Source organism: Protopterus annectens, chromosome 4.part0 (genome assembly GCF_019279795.1).
Source record: "Protopterus annectens isolate FY-2018-M chromosome 4.part0, PAN1.0, whole genome shotgun sequence".
Classification (NCBI taxonomy): domain Eukaryota; kingdom Metazoa; phylum Chordata; order Ceratodontiformes; family Protopteridae; genus Protopterus; species Protopterus annectens.
Genome location: NC_056733.1, coordinates 81,078,809 through 81,097,731, shown reverse-complemented (window position 1 = coordinate 81,097,731; position 18,923 = coordinate 81,078,809). Strand labels below are relative to the sequence as shown.

Here is an 18,923-nt window from a genome sequence, read left to right as displayed (position 1 = left end):
CCGGCTCTGTCTCTGGAAAACACAACCAGAGGAGGATAGGAGCAACTAGTCTAACTCGTTTATCCTTTTGGGAGAGAATTTATAGTTTCAATCAGCCAGTTAATTATGTAAGTGAAGGTGTGCACAACCCCAGCACTCATAGACTGCATATAGATTGCACAATATGGACTACTGGTGTTGGCAGCCCTCATTGCTTGTGGGTGTGGAAGCATACACATATCAGAGCAAGACCATATGATGGCAATGTTGTGATGCATGGGTGCAGGTCAGCCTTCAGGAGGTGGGATTAGGGCCAAATTACAATATTCCTCATAGTTGCCTGTATGACAGCCATGCACAGCCTCCCACAACCCTCCTGCATAAAACATGTTTAAAGTTTCTCATTTTATTTCATTTTTTTCTGTTTCAACCTTTTTGGATCAATTTTTCAGGTTCAATGATTTGTGTCACTGATGTAAATATAGGAATCCAGATAGATATAGATGTCTATACAGAAGGCAGTGTACATGGTGAAAGAAATTTCTGACTCAAGAGGCAAATAAGTTATTACCCAGATTATTAGCTTCACAGCTCAAACTGAAAAGCCAAATTCCCTGAAAACTTAAAATCAAAAGAAAAGAAATTGTTGGTCAATTGACTTAATGTATGGTGATGTTCACATATGTACCGTATATATATATATATATATATATATATATATATATATATATATATATATATATATATATATATATATATATATATAAAACAAAAGAAAAACTAGCAAAGAGTTTTGTATTGTATTAGTAATATAATGCAATACCAGCAACACTGAAAAATAATACTGAGTAATCACATGCGGGATTTAGTGACACTGTTTTTACAGCAGTGAATCTGCTCTACAGACAATAATATGAGCTACACTTGTAGACTTACAGTTTTCTTTCTAGTTTAATAGAATATACTTGTTTTGCTAGAATAATAACTAGCTATGTGAGAGAGAGTCACATTAAGAATGGAAAGTAGTGTTCTACTAATTTACTCTGTTTTTGTGTTCCATTCCACGGTATATGTCATGATTTTGGAAGTCGAAGTAGCTGTTTTCACAGACTGGCAGTCTGAAACACAGCTAATGTCCTGTTGTGCCATGACCAGCTTGCTACTGGAGGAATCAGTTGTGTAGGTGGAGGCTGTGGTAATTGGCAGTGACCCATTGATTGTCAGAGCTATGAGCTTGTCAGATATGTGATTGGTAGACGCAGAATCAGTAGATAGTTCTGTGATGGCATTTGCTGTCCCAGGGCTGATGGTAGTTGCCACAGTACCTAGACAGGCAGGAGCTGCTTTCATTTGACAGGATTTCATTATTCCATTTTCTGCTGGGAATACTGCAGTGCTAGAATCTGCTTCAAGGGCAGAGCTGTCAGCATTCCCCACTCTTGTGATGTTTGCCCTGTCATCTTCAGGTGGTGAAAGAACAATTTCATTGACTGAATTGGAAGATGCTTGTTCTGAAGAAATGGTTTCAGAGTTGTTAGTAGTACTGCCTGGGGATGAAATGTCAGATCCAGAATCTGAAGCTGGAATAACAGATGGGAGTTCAACTGGAGCCTTTACTGTTTCAGGTGTGGAGCATGTTTCAGTTTCTCCCTCTCTCAAAGACATCAGCTGAACACTGGTCTCCTTTTTTGAGAGCCAGAATGCTGGGAAAAGTGGTTCAGAAATTTTTTCTATAAATGTATGCATTAAAGTCATCTTGCTGGTAACACCATAGAATGCCAGTGTCCCCTTTCCAAAATCCAGATAGACTCCTATTCTGTTAAACATCCTACCTTCTATAGGTACTTGTACATTGTTATGCCAGGCAGAAAACTCCTTGTTGTTCCTTTTGATGCACCAGGAGAAATTGCTACCTGTAATGCAGCTGTCACTCTCTGATCCTTTTCTGGGAATATTCTCATATGTCATTCCAACATAAGTACCCTCTCCACGTAGTTCTACTTCAAAGTAATGCCGACCGATGTAGAGGCTTTCAGAGCATAAAACCTGCTGCCAGTTCTCAAATCTCTTTGGGTGATCAGGATAGGACTGCTGCCATGGACTGACATTAGTTACCTTATGATTATCATCCAAGAGACGCAGATATCTGTGGGCTGTGTCTTTATCAAATGTCAGTGTCGATGCATCTAAAAAAACAATAAACAATGTGTTAAAATGTAGACAAAATAAAATTTAGTTAACCACACTGCACAAAGATTTCCAGCATACCTCTCAACCACTTTGTACAAGAAATCTGGACATAGCAAAAAATAATGGGGGGACAAAGGCTCAAAAATTTAGACAAATTTTAATTTTTGGCTCTTATAAACTTAGAAAGTTGATAGAATAACAGGTTTTGCATTATCACACATTTTTTTGAAACATATGAAGTGTGAAACTCATATGTATGCCATTATTTAATGACTTCAGTCCTCAAAGATTTGTGAGAAAATCACAATTTTGTTTACAAGGAACAGACCCAAAAATATCAGGCAAAAATCTGGACATTCTGCGAAAAATCTGGATAGTTGAGAGCTGTGAATTTTCCAGAAATGCACTAAGTAAATACTGAATATTGTTTTGAAATGATAGTAGAGAAATCAGACATGACATTTTGAAAGGGTTGGTGGCAGTAACATTTTTATTAAAATAGTGCCCCATTTGACAACCTCATTCAACTTTGCCATGGCTTTGTCTGGAGCAAGCAGCGCAAAACAGTCTCAGAGCTGCAAAAAAAAGCCAGATCAGAAAAATCTAGTCTGTCTTATTGTAGTTCCCACTGGCAAACAAGGGCTTCAAGTGTTATGCAATGCTTGTCATGATCTAGGCTCCAGACAACTTTACCTTGTTTGAAGGACAGGTATTTAAACTTGGACACTATCATGGCATCGTCAGTTTCACTACACCTCAGGGCTCCTGGTTCTCTTCATCTCCAGGCCAGAGTGGTACTTAGCTCCAACACACTAATTCTTTTTTTGTCAGTCTCCATTTTGTCGCACAAATAACATTAAATACATCAGCCCATATCATGCAACTTATACAATATAGCTTTACTTCTTCATTTTGTGTACTGTTTAATTTTTTCCTGATATTTGAAATAACAGGAGTGTTGTAATTAATGTTTACTAGATCTTGACGTCTTTAGCATGCATGTACCCATTTTGCTACCTGTATATTTGGCTAGCTGTCAGTTTGTTTAAGCTAGGTATATAATCTGTCTATTCACTATCTTTCTTTCTCTCTAACTGTAATCAGACATTTTTACCTCCTATCTACCTAGCTGTATGCTGGTATTTATCAGTTGAGTAGAAAGCAATGTGTTGTGAATGATACAGTGTACCTGCTAAAGAACCACCACGTCTGTCATGCTTATTAAACAATTCCAAAACTGAAGAAAAACAAACTGTCAAAAAACAAACCAAAAGGTTCCGAACCAGCAGGTGTAAAACTCCAAAGGTTCAGACCTGAAGAAGTCTTCCTACTAAGGGAGATGAAAAGCGCTTTACTTTTACATTTTCTAATAAACCTTTGGAGTTTTACACCTGCTGGTACGGAACCTTTTGGTATGCTTATTAAACAGCATGATTCAGGAATAGAAACTGAGAAAGCTGACGGTAAATTTGATACTACTTGTGCAAAAAGAGCATACCTTTAATTATTCCAAGCACTACCAAAACAGATTCAGGATGAAGAAACATAGATAAAACCAAGTTGGAAAGCAAGGAGAAACATGCCTCTCAACCTTTTACAGCAGGAAGTCTGAACAAAGCCATCAATAAAAGTGGGACAAAGGACCAAAAATGGGGACACTTTTTAAATATTGCTCTTACAGACTTAGTTGATGGAATAACCGGTTTTGCATTAGTATGAAATTACTGAATGATATGATGTCTGAAACTCAAATGTCTCATTATTTTCTAACTTCGGTCTTTAATGATTTGCCACTAATTTGTCAGAAAACCACAATTTTATGAAAAACGGACCACAAATATGAGGCAAAAATCTGGATATTCTGTGAAAATCTGTACAGTTGAGAAGTATATGAAAAACTCAAATCATAGAAGAGTTGATCAGAATTTTCACCAGAAGCAAGGCTCTGGGCACACTTTACCCATATGTATGCAGCTTCAGATCATTCTCCTGTCCTCTTAAAGGACACCACATAGCTCAGCTACCTGCTACTCCAGCCATTTCATTTTATCTAATAAATGTCAACATGGTTAATCATTTCCACGTAACCCACATTTCGTAATCTCCAAATTTGTGTAGTGCTGAGAGTTATCTTTTGTAAAAATTGTAATCAGGAAACATTGTATCTCTAGTCAGCACCCCCAACCCTAAACACTGGGAGTATCAGAACAGGGTCCATCAGCATGCAGCAGTATTGTCTTGCTAAAAATATGTGTCCTGTCTTTTCTTGTTATTTATTTCTGTTCGACAGCTGAGTGACAGTTCTTGTTTTCTGTAGATATTTTTACATTGTATCTTGCTTTTTTTTTTACAATAACACAAAAATCAACATGTTACAACTCCTCAAATAAAATAATAACTATATGTGGAAATACATATATAGATAGGCTTGCTATCACAGTTTTGAAGCCACACTCTCGAAAGCTATAATCCTTAGACCATAATATAGAAAGACCAAAACAATGAAGACCCCAGTGTCTAAAAATTTTGAATTCTGAAGCCCCCTTCCAGTGTGAACCACGGAGGGCATGTAATGTGGGTTCTGCAAGTGGACAAATCCAGGAGTTCGATATTGTGGTCTGTGACTAACTAGATTTGCTTACCACAACAAAAAGGGCACAGTAGTCAAAATACCTTCCAATACTCAGATTCTCCAGAAAGGAACAGATCAGACTAAGTGCATATTACGTTAATTATGGGCTCTATCTCAGTACCAAGATATGTGGTATTGTTACTTCCATAAAATCTCACAACCTCCCATACCATATTAATCACACACATATCCCTCAAAAGGACACAGTTGTCAGGCATCAGGGTACTTACATTACTAAAGAGCTTTTCTTTGATCATGATATCTCAGTTGTGGCTAGAAAATCATTATACATGGTGCAACAGTTATCCTTCTGTTCTTGGTTCAAAGACTTCCTAGTTCCATTTTATTCGTCCCTTATTCACACTATTATTAAATATAATGCCCCATTTGACATATAACTCTCTAAACATTTAAGATCAATTTCAAAGACCTCAGAGATTCTTTACCTTGAAAATCACAGACCTAGGTAACCTGAGTCATCCTTCGTGATTAAAAACCTCTCCCAATGCACTGTCCTTCATAGCCTCCTCCTGCAAGGAGAACTTTGCTTATCTTTCCAAGTAGTGAAATACCCTTTACTTTTTAATCTCCTTTACATCCATAGAACCAATAGGTCAACTATACCCACTCTAGAGGTCTAACTCTAACTGCCACCATAAAGTACAGTTGTGTACACTTACCATAAATGTAGATGTTCGAGTAAATTCACTGTTGCAGTCATTACATTTGGGTAATCTGCTGGCAGGTTGCCCTCAGTCGGCCTGATTAACAAAGTCTTGGGTCCTGTGTCAGTTGCTGTCCCTTCTTCCATGACGTCAGGTTGTCAGGGATATAAAACATGCAGCCATCACCATTACATCAGTTTTTCTTGCCCCAGATGTCAGGTGCCCACCTAATGGGGAGCAAATAAAATTAAAAACACAAAATGATACCTCCAACCAAAAGCAAATACACCAAAAAGGCTTTTAAGCATAGTAAAGGAAAGTAGAGATATAGCCTGAGAAAAGTAGGGGGCTGGAGGGAGGGTAACCAGGACTGCAACAGTGAATACACTCGAATATCTACATTTATGGTAAGTGTACACAACTGTACTATGTTCTTCATGTTTCACTGTTGCAGTCATTACATTTGGGTAGATTCCCAAAGCTATGGTTGGGAGGAGGAGTTTATACAGCATTACAGCCAGCTATAAGGCCCTGCAAGACAGCAGTGGCAAAGCCAGCTCTGGATTTAGAGAAAATTGCTAAATGATCATGCTTGGTGAAAGTATGAACAGAACTCCAGGTAGCAGCTTCTAGAATATCCCTGACAGGAACACCTCTGAGAAAGGCTGCAGAAGTAGATGCAGCCCTGGTGGAGTGAGATCTGATCCCCTGGGGGATAGGTTTTTCATGGTGCTTATAGCAGAAATGAATGCAATGGCTTATCCATTTAGAAATGGTTTGTTTTGAAATAGCCTTCCCCTCTGCCCCTGCAGCAAATGCTACCAGCAATTGTTCAGATTTTCTTTGAGATTTAGTCCTGTCCAAGTAGAATCTAAGTTGTCTGTGCACATCCAAGGAATGCAGAATCCATTCCCCCTTTGTTCTGTGGATTGGGAAAGAAGATTGGCAAATTAATGGACTGATTAAGAGCCACACTGGAAACCACCTTGGGCATAAAGGATGGATTGGTCCTGAGAGATACCCTGTCCACATGAAAGATGATGAAAGGCTCCACTGCCATAAGGACCTGTAATTCAGATATCCTTCTAGCTGAAGTCATTGCTAAAAGGAAGGCTGTTTTCCAAGAAAGAAATTTTAAGTCTTTAGTACCAGCTGGCTCGAAAGGTGGTAGAGTGAGCTTCTCCAAAACAAAGTTAAGGTCCCAGGCAGGGGTAGGAGCTCTCCTGGGTGGTCTCAAGTTCTTTGCCCTTCTGAAATATTGCTTGAGCAGAGGATGAGAGAAGAGGGGTGGTTCTGTGTTATAGTGAGCTGAAATAGCTGAGGCATGGATTTTAATTGAGGAAAAAGACAGGCCCTTGTGAAACATCTCAGTTAAGTATTGCAAAATCTGAGGTACATTGGGCGCTGCTGTGCTCATCCGTAAAGATTGATTCCAGGCACAGAATCTTTTCCATTTGTCAGGATAAGATTTTCTAGTACAAGGTCTTCTCGCCTCCAAGATGACATCCATCACAGGTTTGCTGAGGGATGATAAGGGTGACTTTAAGCAATTAGCCAGGCTGCAAGGTTTAATGTTGGAAGCTGAGGGTGCAGAATTTGGTTCTCCTGCTGAGTCAGCAGGGAAGGGGTCTGAGGCAGGTGCCATGGAGATATTTGCGACACACTGCGCAGGAGTGGGTACCAGTGTTGGCGCGGCCAGTCTGGAGCAATCAAAATCATCCTTGGTTTGTCCTGTTTGACTTTTAGCAGAACTTTGGAGAGCAGAGGCAGAGGGGGAAAGGCGCAGATTGATAGGTTTTTCCAGCTGAAGGAGAGAGCATCCACTTTCCAGGCTTATTTATGGGGAGTCCTTGTGCAAAACTTGTCCAACTGGTAGTTCTGGGGGGAGGCAAATAGATCTATGTCTGGGCTCCCCCATTTGCTTGTCAACATGTTGAAAATCCGTGGTTCCAGTTGCCACTCATGTGGGTCCATGAGTTTTCTGCTTAGTCCGTCTGCCAGTGTATTCAGTTTTCCTGGCAGGAATTGAGCTTGTAGGTGCACTTGGTAGCTCAAGGCTGTGTTCTACAATGCCATGACTAGTCTGCAGAGGGGGTAGGAATGTGTACCCCCCTGCTTGTTACATAACTGTGGTGTTGTCTGTCTTTACCATTAGTTGTCCTGGAAGAATGTAGTCCAGAGCATTCTGTACAGCTAGCATTTCTTTTTGATTGATATGTAGGTACATTTGATTTGGGTTCCATTTGCCCTGAATGCACTTCCCTGCCAGGTGAGCCCCCCCATGCATAGTCTGATGCATTTGTAGTTAGGGTTTGGGTGGCAGGTGGTAGTGTGAAGGGCAGTCCCTTGTTTTGGTGGCAGGACTCTGCCCACCATAGGAACTCCAGGTGTAGGCAAGGTATGATAGGAATCATTGTTTCCAGGCTGTGACAATGTTGACTCCATAGACTTTTTAAGTACCACTGTAGTTTCCTCATACGCAGTCTTGCATATGGAATTAGAAGAATGCAGGAGGCCATGAACCCCAAGGCTTGCAGTATTTGTCTTGCAGATAGTAGGGTTTTTGTGGCCACTTGTTTGAAGTAAGTTACCAAATGAATTTGCTTCTCTAGTGTGAGGAAAGCCATCTGGGCAGTTGTAGTCAAGCTTGCACCCAGGAATGTAATCAGTTGACAGGGTACCAGTTGTGATTTCTTTTTGTTTATGGTGTACCCCAGACAAGTTAGAACCCTTTTTACTAACGCCAGATGATTTAGAAGTATGCCCTGGTTTTCTGCCTGAATTAGACAATCATCCAGGTATGGATATATTTGAATATTTCTTTGCCTGCAAAATGCAATAACTGGAGCCAGGCACTTTGTGAATACCCTGGGCGCAGTAGACAAGCCAAAGGGCAGTACAGAGAACTGATAATGCAAGTAGCCTGCTTTGATGCTTAGGTATCTTCTGCAAGATTCCCTGATTGGGATGTGCAGGTATGCTTCTTTTAAATCTAGAGTTGCCAACCAGGCATCTTTGCCTAGCATAAAAAGTAACTGGTGAAGAGGCAGCATCTTGAATTTTGGAATCTCCAGAACGGTGTTTAGAGAAGACATGTCCAGGATAGGATGCCATGATTTGTCTTTTCTGGGTACCAGGAAAAGCCTGGAATAGAAACCTTGTCCCTTTTCCTCTTCTGGTACCGGTTGTATAGCCACCATGTTTAAGAGGGAAAGTACTTATTTTTGAGCCTCTGCCCACTGATTTGGAGGCAGATCTGGCCACCCTTTGGTGTTGGTAACGTGGAAATGAAATCTGTATCCCTGGGACACTATATTTAAAACCCATTTGTCCTGGGTTATGAGTTCCCAATTCTTTGCATGAAAAGCAATCTTTCCCCACAAAGGGGCGGTTAAAAGGTAAGTGCTTGGTAATTTTAAAAGGAAGTCACTGAGATTGTTTACCATAGGGGGTGTCTTGTTATTTCCAGATTTGGAAGTGGAGGCCCTACACTGCTTAGTTCTGAGAGTCCCCTGGGACTGAAACCTGGGGCTTTTGCTATGTCCGGGTTTGGCTTGAGAGGATCTGGAAGGGGCTGGAAAAGACCAATTCTTGGTAGGCCAGTGCCTACTAAATCTTGGAAGTTGCACTTGTAAGAAATCTTTAGCAGTTTGCATAGATTTAGCATTAAATTCCACCTTTTTTAGAACTTCTTCAGCCTTATTGCCAAACAGGTGGTCCTGATTTAAAGGAGCATCCAACAATTTAGCTTTAACATGATCAGGCAAAGATTGCTCCTTAAGCCAAGCATGCCTTCTAAGCACAAACCAAGTAACAGCAGCCCTGCAGGAGGTCTCTAACGAATCAAAACCACATTGCAAAGTATGTTTTCCAACTTGTTCAGCAGAATGCATTAAATCTTGTAAATCTTTATTTTCCACACAATCAGGAATCAACATAATTTTCTGTTTAAGCAGTCCAATAATATGCTGTTGATATTTTAACATATGAAATTGGCAGTTTAAAGCTCTGATTGCCAAGGTTGCAGAAGTCTAAAATGTTTTACTCCATCTATCCAGCACCCTGGAGTCTCTATCAGAAGGACTAGGATTTTTAGCAGTAGAAGCCTTAATGCCCTTGAGCCCCTGAGAAATGGTTTCTGGATCTGCAACAGGATTTTTGAAAAGAAACTTGTGGGACTCAGGAACTCTGTAGTATCTGTCAGGTTTACTAGGAGCCGGAGGCAGGGAATTGGGCCAGACTGGATTCCGAGAACACATAATCAACAATGTCTAGTACAGGAGGTATAGCCAAAGGCCTATGCTGATGTAGAAGAAGGAAATCCCTAAGTCTCTTTTTTGAATCAGAAAATTCCTGACTTTCGCAGTGGAAATGCTCCCTTAAAGTATGTAAAGTTTCCCCACAAGAAAAATCCTCAGGAGGGGAAGCAGAGGGAATGGAATCCTCTGCATCAGAATCCTCATAAGTAGGTATGGACAAATCCAGGTCATTAGAAGAGTCAGAAGAAACAGAATCCTGATCAGAAGATTCATAATCAAGCTCAGCCCTAGGCCTCTTGGGGGGAGTTTGACTACCCCTGATTAGAGTAATTAGATCTTCAGCCATTTTGATCATTTGTTTTTTAGGCATAGGGGCCTGAACATGTGGCTTTGTGAACATTTAGACATAGATCGAGATTTAGGCCTAAGTAATGAAGGTGGTGTTGATTTAATATGCAAGTCTGTAGGCCTGAATACACCCTCAGAAGCCGGTGCCTGCACAGCGGCTTTGGACCCATCCAAGGTAGAGACATCCATGGGTTCCATAGGTGAAGCATCTTGCAGCATAGCGGACTCCACATGGGTCTCAGTAGAGGCCTGTGAATCAGAAGTAGTGGGTATCAGGGGCTGCAAAAATGCCTCACTGAGTACCGGCAAACTGGCAACTGGCTTAGGAGAAGTGTCGTCGGCAGTTTTGGACCTCGGCAGCCTGTATCTGTCTTTATCTTTGCGTTTTTTTGGAATCCCAATAGTTGGATGGCTAACCAATGACATTTCTGGATAATTAAACCGAGAACCAAAATATTTAGAGGCAAAAATGTACCGACGACGGATAGTGTGCTGATTAAATAAAGCACAAAACTGACAGCAAGGTACGTCGTGGTCAGGACCTAGGCAAGGAATACAGTATGAATGAAAATCTTTATGAGGCATTTGCTTTCCACAAGTAATGCAATTATTAACTTTTGCTGACATCGGTAAGGAGCAAGAAAAAGTTTCCCCCAACGGGGTACTTAGCTTTAAGTTGAAGACTTTGGTTCTGAAACTCGAAAATGAAAATTTCAGGAGTCAGCTGACCAACACTTGCGAACTGCTTTTGCTTCGGGCACCGCACGGCAAGAAAGACTGATGTAATGGCGTTGGCTGCATGTTTCATACCCCTGACGACCTGACGTCATGAAAGAAGGGACAGCAACCGACACAGGACCCAAGACTTTGTTAATCAGGCCGACTGAGGGCAACCTGCCAGCAGATTACCCCAAATGTAATGACTGCAACAGTGAAACACGAAGAACTTCAATACCTGCTAGGATGATAAGCACATAACCCAATGTATCACCTGCCTTTGGAACCCGTTCTCTTTACACATCAGACAGATTAATTCCCTAGCAACCTTCAAAATCAAACTCAAAAAAATGGATGGGAGTCTGTAACATCATACCTGGGGTATTTGGAAACAGTCTGCTTACTAGGAGGAATTAACTGATTCTTAACAGTATTGGGTGATGTGGCCAATTTTCTCAACGGTCTATAATACTATAACCTTAACATCCCTTTGACCTATGAACTATTTGAAGACTACCACCAATGTGTCCTTTACTGGCTCAAAAAAAGGACAGATAGAAGAAAGCAAGACCTGGAAGACACCTGAATAAAATCTGTTCCGTGCTTATAGTGGACATCCAGTTTTTAATGTTGAGAAAATATGTGACTAGATATCCTGGAGGCCACCTGCAACATGCTCTGGACAAACACATTGTAAAAAAAAGGCTACAGAGGTAGCTACTAATTTAGTGGGGTGAGGCCTAAATTCCACAGTCATAAGTGTTATTGTATCTGTCACAGTGAAAAAAATATGCAATTAGCTAGCCACTTGGAGAGAGCGATCTTGTTCCCCTTTTATAAATGAGACAACCAACTAATCACACTCTAATGGGCTTTGTCCTTTTTTATATAACACCTAACGGCTTTATGGCCATCCATGCAATGCAAACTGTTTCAATGTTAAAAAAAAAAAAACAGGTAACTGAATGGCTTAAATCAAAAGTAAGTTCACATACCACATTAATGACACCATGTCATTTTGGAAAAGTTTTTCCACATTAAAGCATCCAGTTCAAAAATCCTCATAGCTGCAGTCACTGCAGCTAAGAGAATACTTTTCTGCAATGGATATTTAAGGTCATTTGAACTCATATATTCAGATGTGAGAACTGTCAACTGGTCATCCCAGCAGGAATTGGGTAAACTGACTGACTATCCAACAGCTGTTGAATTACTGGTGAGACTAAACGTAGCTGTTCTTTTGGAGAAGAAATGTCAACTGGTCATCCCAGCAGGAATTGGGTAAACTGACTGACTATCCAACAGCTGTTGAATTACTGGTGAGACTAAACGTAGCTGTTCTTTTGGAGAAGAAATGTCAACTGGTCATCCCAGCAGGAATTGGGTAAACTGACTGACTATCCAACAGCTGTTGAATTACTGGTGAGACTAAACGTAGCTGGTCTTTTGCAGAAGAAAAGATTAAGCCTGGAAACAGAGTAGCATAAAGCTCTATGAAGTAACCTCTGAAAGTATCTCCCTTACCCAGCTGTTTGTGGTAGTCAGGCAATACTGATCTGCAAAAAAGGGCAAATACCTTCCAAATGGAAGGTAGTAAATGGACACTGCAAAGAAACAAATGGGATGGTCGCCACTGCGCAGTAGAGAAGGATATATCTTGCTGAGCTGATGTTTGTTGTTGCTGATTCTTGAATGAGAAGTTTCTTGAGCATTTAAAGAAGAGGGGAGTGAAGTGTTTGACATTTTTTATAATTTTTCATTTTTCTTCTAGTTGTTGTAAACCTTTCTGGGATGGGTACCAAACAGAAAGTGCTAACCTGAAGCAATATTCAATAGCCTACTTTGATATCTGGAGCATTTCTCCCCGGGCCTCCGCTGAAAACAGGCTCTGTTGAACCTAGTCGGACTTTCCCGGTCAACAAATGATAAATAAATAAATAAAATAAATAAAATAAAATATCATCCTGGAAAGTTTAAATATACAGCCATTCAGACTGTGCCTGAACCTGATGCTATAAAGCAGATATTTACAACACCTTAGCACACTTCACTTTGTGTGAATCTATTTTATCACAAGTTTGGACTAACCTAGAAATGTTGATCCTTTCTGAAACATCTGATGTTTTCTGAGTTATGTCCTCGGTTGTATGAGATGGAGTCATCTACTATATCAGAATGGCATCCATCGAGATATCTTTCATTCAAAAATGTACAATGACTGTGTGGACTAGCAAAATATAGCAATGTAAGTGAATGGAAACAGAAACTTTGTACATTTCACTTGGATTGTTAATGTACGGCTCTGAAAGTGTTTTTTCCAAGATCACATGAAAATGGCGAGAGGCAATTCTCCTCATTATTGCAGCCTTGGGCTGAATATATTTATAGCTGTCTTGGTACAGGGAGTGCAGGAGCTTGTCCCTCTGTGAAAGTACTCGTTGTGTGTTTTGTCTTGTGTGCTTTATTATCAAAGTTTTAATGGTTTGTGTCTGATGTACTGGCTCTCGATGTTAACATAACACTGATAATTCAATATAACTCAGTCTGAGTATATCAGCCTGCTATTGTGTCATGTGGGCTTGATAGTTAACTGCCCTGAATCCTAAAACTGGCAGATGCATGCATCTTTCTCCCATACCTGTGAAACATCATGCTCTCCTTATCCGCTGCTACCTGGTAGCACTTTGACTGTCGAAGTAAGGATAGACCACTTCCGGGACCCCATTTCAATGGTTCATAACTCTGCTAACATGCCATTACACTAGAAATTGAGCTCCTCCTTTACATTACAAAGCAGCCTTTTTAAAAGCTGGTTGCTGAGAGCCTAGCTATATAACAACCTGTTCAAAGATAATCTGAAAAGACTCAACAATATGTGGAATGGCTAGTGGCTTTCGGGAGCCAGTCTTTAAATCTGAACATGTCATTTTTATCTTCTGTGGTAGGAAAGCTTTCTAACTGGCCATTTAAAATGGCCTTTCATTACTTTAAGGACTTCCCCAAAGGAGATACCTTCAGCTGGGGAACTAAAAGAGAGAAACTTTTCAGTATTACCATCTGTATTATAGTCCACACCTCATTCATGCCTACAGAGCTGATTGTGCTGTTTACTGTCTCATGCCTGCAGCAGTACTTGTGGAGCTGCTTTGTCTTATTCAGACCTACAGTGCTTGTTACATTGTAACTTAATTCTGGTACTGAATCTGCTGTAAGGCATTCATATGCGAGAAAATAACTTTAAGTGAACAACTAAAGCAAGAAGCTGCTTTAACTGTTCAAGTTGAAACATTTTTTTCTCACATTTAAATATCCTTTGACTCTGAGTCCTAGGCAATGGCTTTCTGTCCTGCTAATAGGTCATTAACTGACTGCTGGCAGGTATTAATGAGATACAAGACAAACTCTGTTGTGAATAATTTATCCTTATCATGTTTTTGAACTGGGGGGCATGCACTGCCTATGTCTGTTTTCTGAGAGCACAATGCAGATGTAGCAGGCTTATATTCAGCTTTAAGATAATGTCATGCAAACATAAATGTGAGCTATTTTCATAGCAATAAATACAGTAAGTGATGCCTTAGATGTTTGAGACATTGACATATGATGATTCGGATTCACTTTATAATCCCAAAATACTGAAATATCAAATTTCAGTATCTCGAGACTATAAAGCCGAAAACTCACAAACCCAAAACCCCAAAACCACGAAATTCAAAACCACAACTGTCAAAAAAGACACTACACCACACAAACAAACACAAATACGCCTACCTCCTGACACTACAACAAACCAAATCAACACACACGAAGACAACAAAACAAACACACACACCCACCCTTCCTATAAGTAGGGGGCAAACCCTTGCACCCCCATCCCCTACTTATATATACTAACTCTGAGGTCGCACTAAAAACTGAAAGACAGAAAACCCACCACCACACATTCTACACCCCCCTTGCACAAACACACATCACATACATACAAACACCAACACTCTCAACACTTACAAACTCACAGTCTTACCTACCTACCCTAACCCACACCTAAAACTCCCCAACACACTCACATACACACAAACCCTCCCCAAAACCCTTAAAAGACATTTCACTTACCTAACGCACCATCACTACTGTGAGTTCGACATTTCCAGTTTCGATATTCTGTAGTTTTGCCCAACTGCAGTTTCGATACTTTGGTCTCGAGATACTGAAATTCAACATTTCAGTATTTCGAGATTCCAAAGTGAACCCGATGCTTAAGGTAAATGGGTATGGGGTATCCATTCTTTAAAATTTGCAGTTAGTATGCAAATAGTGACCTGCCCCACTGAAGTCTGTGCCTCACAAGGTGTGCCAACCATAACAGCCAGATATTCATCTGTGAAGACAGCAGCCAAAATATAAACCCTGTCTTGAACCACAGATGGTTTAAACTAAGACCTAACTTAAAGACAGCTGATGTTTGAGAGGATGAATTTTCTTTTGAAATGTTAGAAGGCTTCAGCAGTAGAAGTTATCTAAGACCGGTGAAAGTGAAACAGAATGCTGCAAGTCTCCCCCCCCTTCCAAAAACTGAGTCTGAGAAATCTGCAGTTAAAAACTGGAAAATACAGCAAGTTTAACCCTACACTTTGGGTGGATGAGGAAGCTGGAAGAGGAGAGGCTTTGCTTTAGACAGTAAGCCCAGTGTCTGCCACTGAAATGTATTCAAAGACAAGTATTAACATCTTACATTTTGTAACAAGTTACCTCTTCTCCTTTTCTGCATGTTTTAACTTTTTTAGCTTTGTACCAGGAAGTATCAAAGGTGATGCAGGAGATGAAAAAGAAGAAGAAAAAATGTACAACAATTTTCTATATTATATAAAAGTCATTCTTGCTTTTTTTTTGCTAAAAATATAATAATGCAACCCTCTTTCAACAAAAAAATAAACACTTTACTTGAAAATCCTTAGTCGGAATCAGCAAGCCATAAGAGCACATGACCATTTTTTCAGAGGACTCCATTAGCAACTCTGAATAAGTTACAAAAAATTCACTTTAAAGAAAAATACCTCAAGAGTTTTAATTTTCTGGGGGGGGGGGGGGGGGGTCACAGTAATGTTCTCTCGGGAAATAGTCTTCCACCCAGCAGGATTAACCTGGTCAACAAAATATACATGCATGCATACATACTTGCATACATACCTAAATAAGTTTTAGTGATCACTGCTTAAGAAGAAAACAGGGGCAAAAAGAAATGTGAACACTGAAAGCACAAGTGAGTGACTGTTCAATGCAACTGCCAAATATGAACTAAGTATGGTGCTTGGTATATTCTCTTTTATACACACACTATCCTCTAGTGAGCATGATATGAGATTACAACCATGTGTACCTGAGGCTATCTGCTAAAAACATGTAGCTGATAGATTCATGCCTTCCTTCAGTAAGTCCAAATCACACACAAGACTTTCTGCAACAGTGAGTTTTAAGAAATAAATGTATTACTTCTTTACTTCAGTTTTTTTCCCACTACTACTTTCTAAGCTACATAACATATTTACCAGTCAATCAGTGATTTTTTTTAAATGCATGGTAATATTGTTTCCTAAACTTCAGATAAGGCTCATGTTATGTATGTGTAACTATCATATGTGTAATCTACATGTACCGTGTAACTACTGTAGAGACAAGGTGTATTTGATTTTGTCCTTGCATTTGGGCTACTTTATGTCTGAAAAGGAGCTTCGGACCAGCCCTATTACCCGGTTATCACATAAGCAAACAAAATAAATAAATAAATAATAATTATTCAGATTATTTATTACAACGAGACAGTATCATTGCAGAAATATTTACAGTTTAGCACTATAAATATCGAAACCGTTCATACTTACACTGAAGAAAGTCAGCTCTAGTCTCTGGGTCTGGAGCAGAAATACGATGCTTGGGTGCAACAACAGCAGCTACCATGGTTTTAATCCCGCATTTTTCTGTGAAGATAAAAACACATACACTGTTATTACAACAGTGTTAATTTTGTTATATGTAGTTATTCATGGCATGTCTCTTCCATAAGATCTCTCTTCAAGATGTTTTGTACAGTGCATGGTCCAATAAAATGAATTTTTACCACTCTTAACTACAATGTCATATTGGAGGTTTTGTCTGTTGACCAACAAATATAACACATCTATAAAGTAAACCCCCCCCAAAAAAGAGATTTACTTAGCCAGTTGTGATAGTACTGAGGTTTCAGAACTGACCAAACCGAGTGTTAACTAAAACTGCAGCAAATGCCTCCGGATCCACCAATAAGTGCCACTCTACCAAAGATAAATCCAATTTATTGGGACATAAAGACAAACTGACAACGACAACAGTATAAAACCAATAACATGAAGATACAAAGTTAATATTTCCTTCCTAATAAAATAAAATACTATAACTGCCTATTAAAATCCTATAAATTTTTTTTTTTTAATTTTTTAAAAATGTGTAAATGGGTGTTTAAAAAATGCAAATATGTAAGAAAATAAATAAATATAACAAATGATAAAAATGACAACAATAACAACTAGTCAAATATACCAATAATATTCCTTTAAAAGTTCCTTAAAAATACAAATGCTGATAATACTAATAATTTCATGCGTATATACTATTTAATAAACATGCGTAAAATCAAATATTCATGGTTTAAAATCCTTATAATTATATTATTTATTTAAATAACAATGGTTTAACTGATATAAAATCATTCAGGCCTGGTGGAGTGGTGGCATCTAAAAATATTTGCCACCATGCTTCTTTATAACTTAATAAGCTTTTAAAGTCTCCACTTTTACACATTTTTAAAAAAAATTATAGGATTTTAATAGGCAGTTATAGTATTTTATTTTATTAGGAAGGAAATATTAACTCACATACACATTTATTTATTAATTTATTGTATTCAGCATTTATTGAAGGAATTTCCAGTTACTGTACAAAAAAATGTATTAAGGTTTTTATGATGACAAATGCGATGAATTTATATGCATATAAAGTTATTAACTATATAATATTACCAGTTCTCACTGATTTTTGTGTAAAGGAGGTATGTTAAATTATTTTGTTTAATATGTGAATAGATTGCAATACATGAAGCGCTATTAAATAAGCGTATATGTAGCTTTAGGAAGCTGTGATTTTTGGCGCCATATAAGTTATTTAAACTGTTTGTAGAGTATGGCGTCTTAGTTCTGAAGAAGACCAGTTGTTATGGTTGAAAGCGCTTAACTTTGTATCTTCATGTTATTGGTTTTATACTGTTGTCGTTGTCAGTTCGTCTTTATGTCCCAATAAATTGGATTTATATTTAGTAGAGTGGCACTTATTGGTGGATCCAGAGGCATTTGCTGCAAACTGAGTGTTACCTAGGACCAGGTATTAAAGATGGAGCCTAAACAGTGAGACAGGAGAGGTAAAATTCAGTAGCCAATGGCCTGTTTTCCTATTACTGGACAATGGTGAGGGAATGTATGGGACTTTCCATGACAGAAGCACCCTTTGGTCGAATCTAGAGGCTACTCCAGGTATTTATATCATTTGGTGGTCAGCATAAAAACAATACCTGTAAGCTGGTCGTAAATATGTTGGAATGATAAGGGACAGACCCTACATTCACTGAACATTTCAGCATGCAGACTGTAAAAGGTGAGAACTGTATTTAAGAATAATCTGCCCTCAACAAGTTGAAAACCACTGGTCACTGATTCTCAGCCTTCCCCCACCAGTATATAATGGGAGTCACCAGTAAGGTACTCTCCCATGAAAAGGAGAGGCTACTCATGAAGTGATGCGAGTTGTTACAAGTTAGTGGGATGAGAGAAGTAAAAGGGTCACTGATATTTATGTATTTATATATTAATTTATTACACATTTTGGGATAGGGCATTGATCTCAGTGTACCATCTTCAGACCCAGCCCAGGACCTAAAAATATAAACTGATATTTTGTATAATACCCAGATAAAAAAAATCAAGTTCATAATTATGCAACATTCATCTGAAGAACCTTAATTTTAAATTAGGAACAAAATAATGACAGAATCTTCTTAGGTTTATTTAAGCAATGGGTTAGCTGCCTTTGCAGGCCATTTTAATCCTT

The 18,923-nt window shown here is 39.0% G+C and overlaps 1 protein-coding gene across 1 annotated transcript in view; it reads right to left on the bottom strand.

The window, feature by feature from the left end:
- Nucleotides 1–771: 771 nt before the first annotated feature.
- The window catches only part of LOC122799203 (tripartite motif-containing protein 16-like), a 325,832-nt gene continuing 307,680 nt past the window's right edge, over nt 772–18,923 (bottom strand). Inside the window, exons 5-6 of the mRNA XM_044068119.1 lie at nt 16,670–16,765; nt 772–2,165 (exon numbers count right to left, since the gene is read on the bottom strand). Of these exons, the coding sequence (XP_043924054.1) occupies nt 1,018–2,165; nt 16,670–16,765 (1,244 nt within the window). The 3' untranslated portion in view covers nt 772–1,017. The remainder of the gene's footprint in view (nt 2,166–16,669; nt 16,766–18,923) is intronic.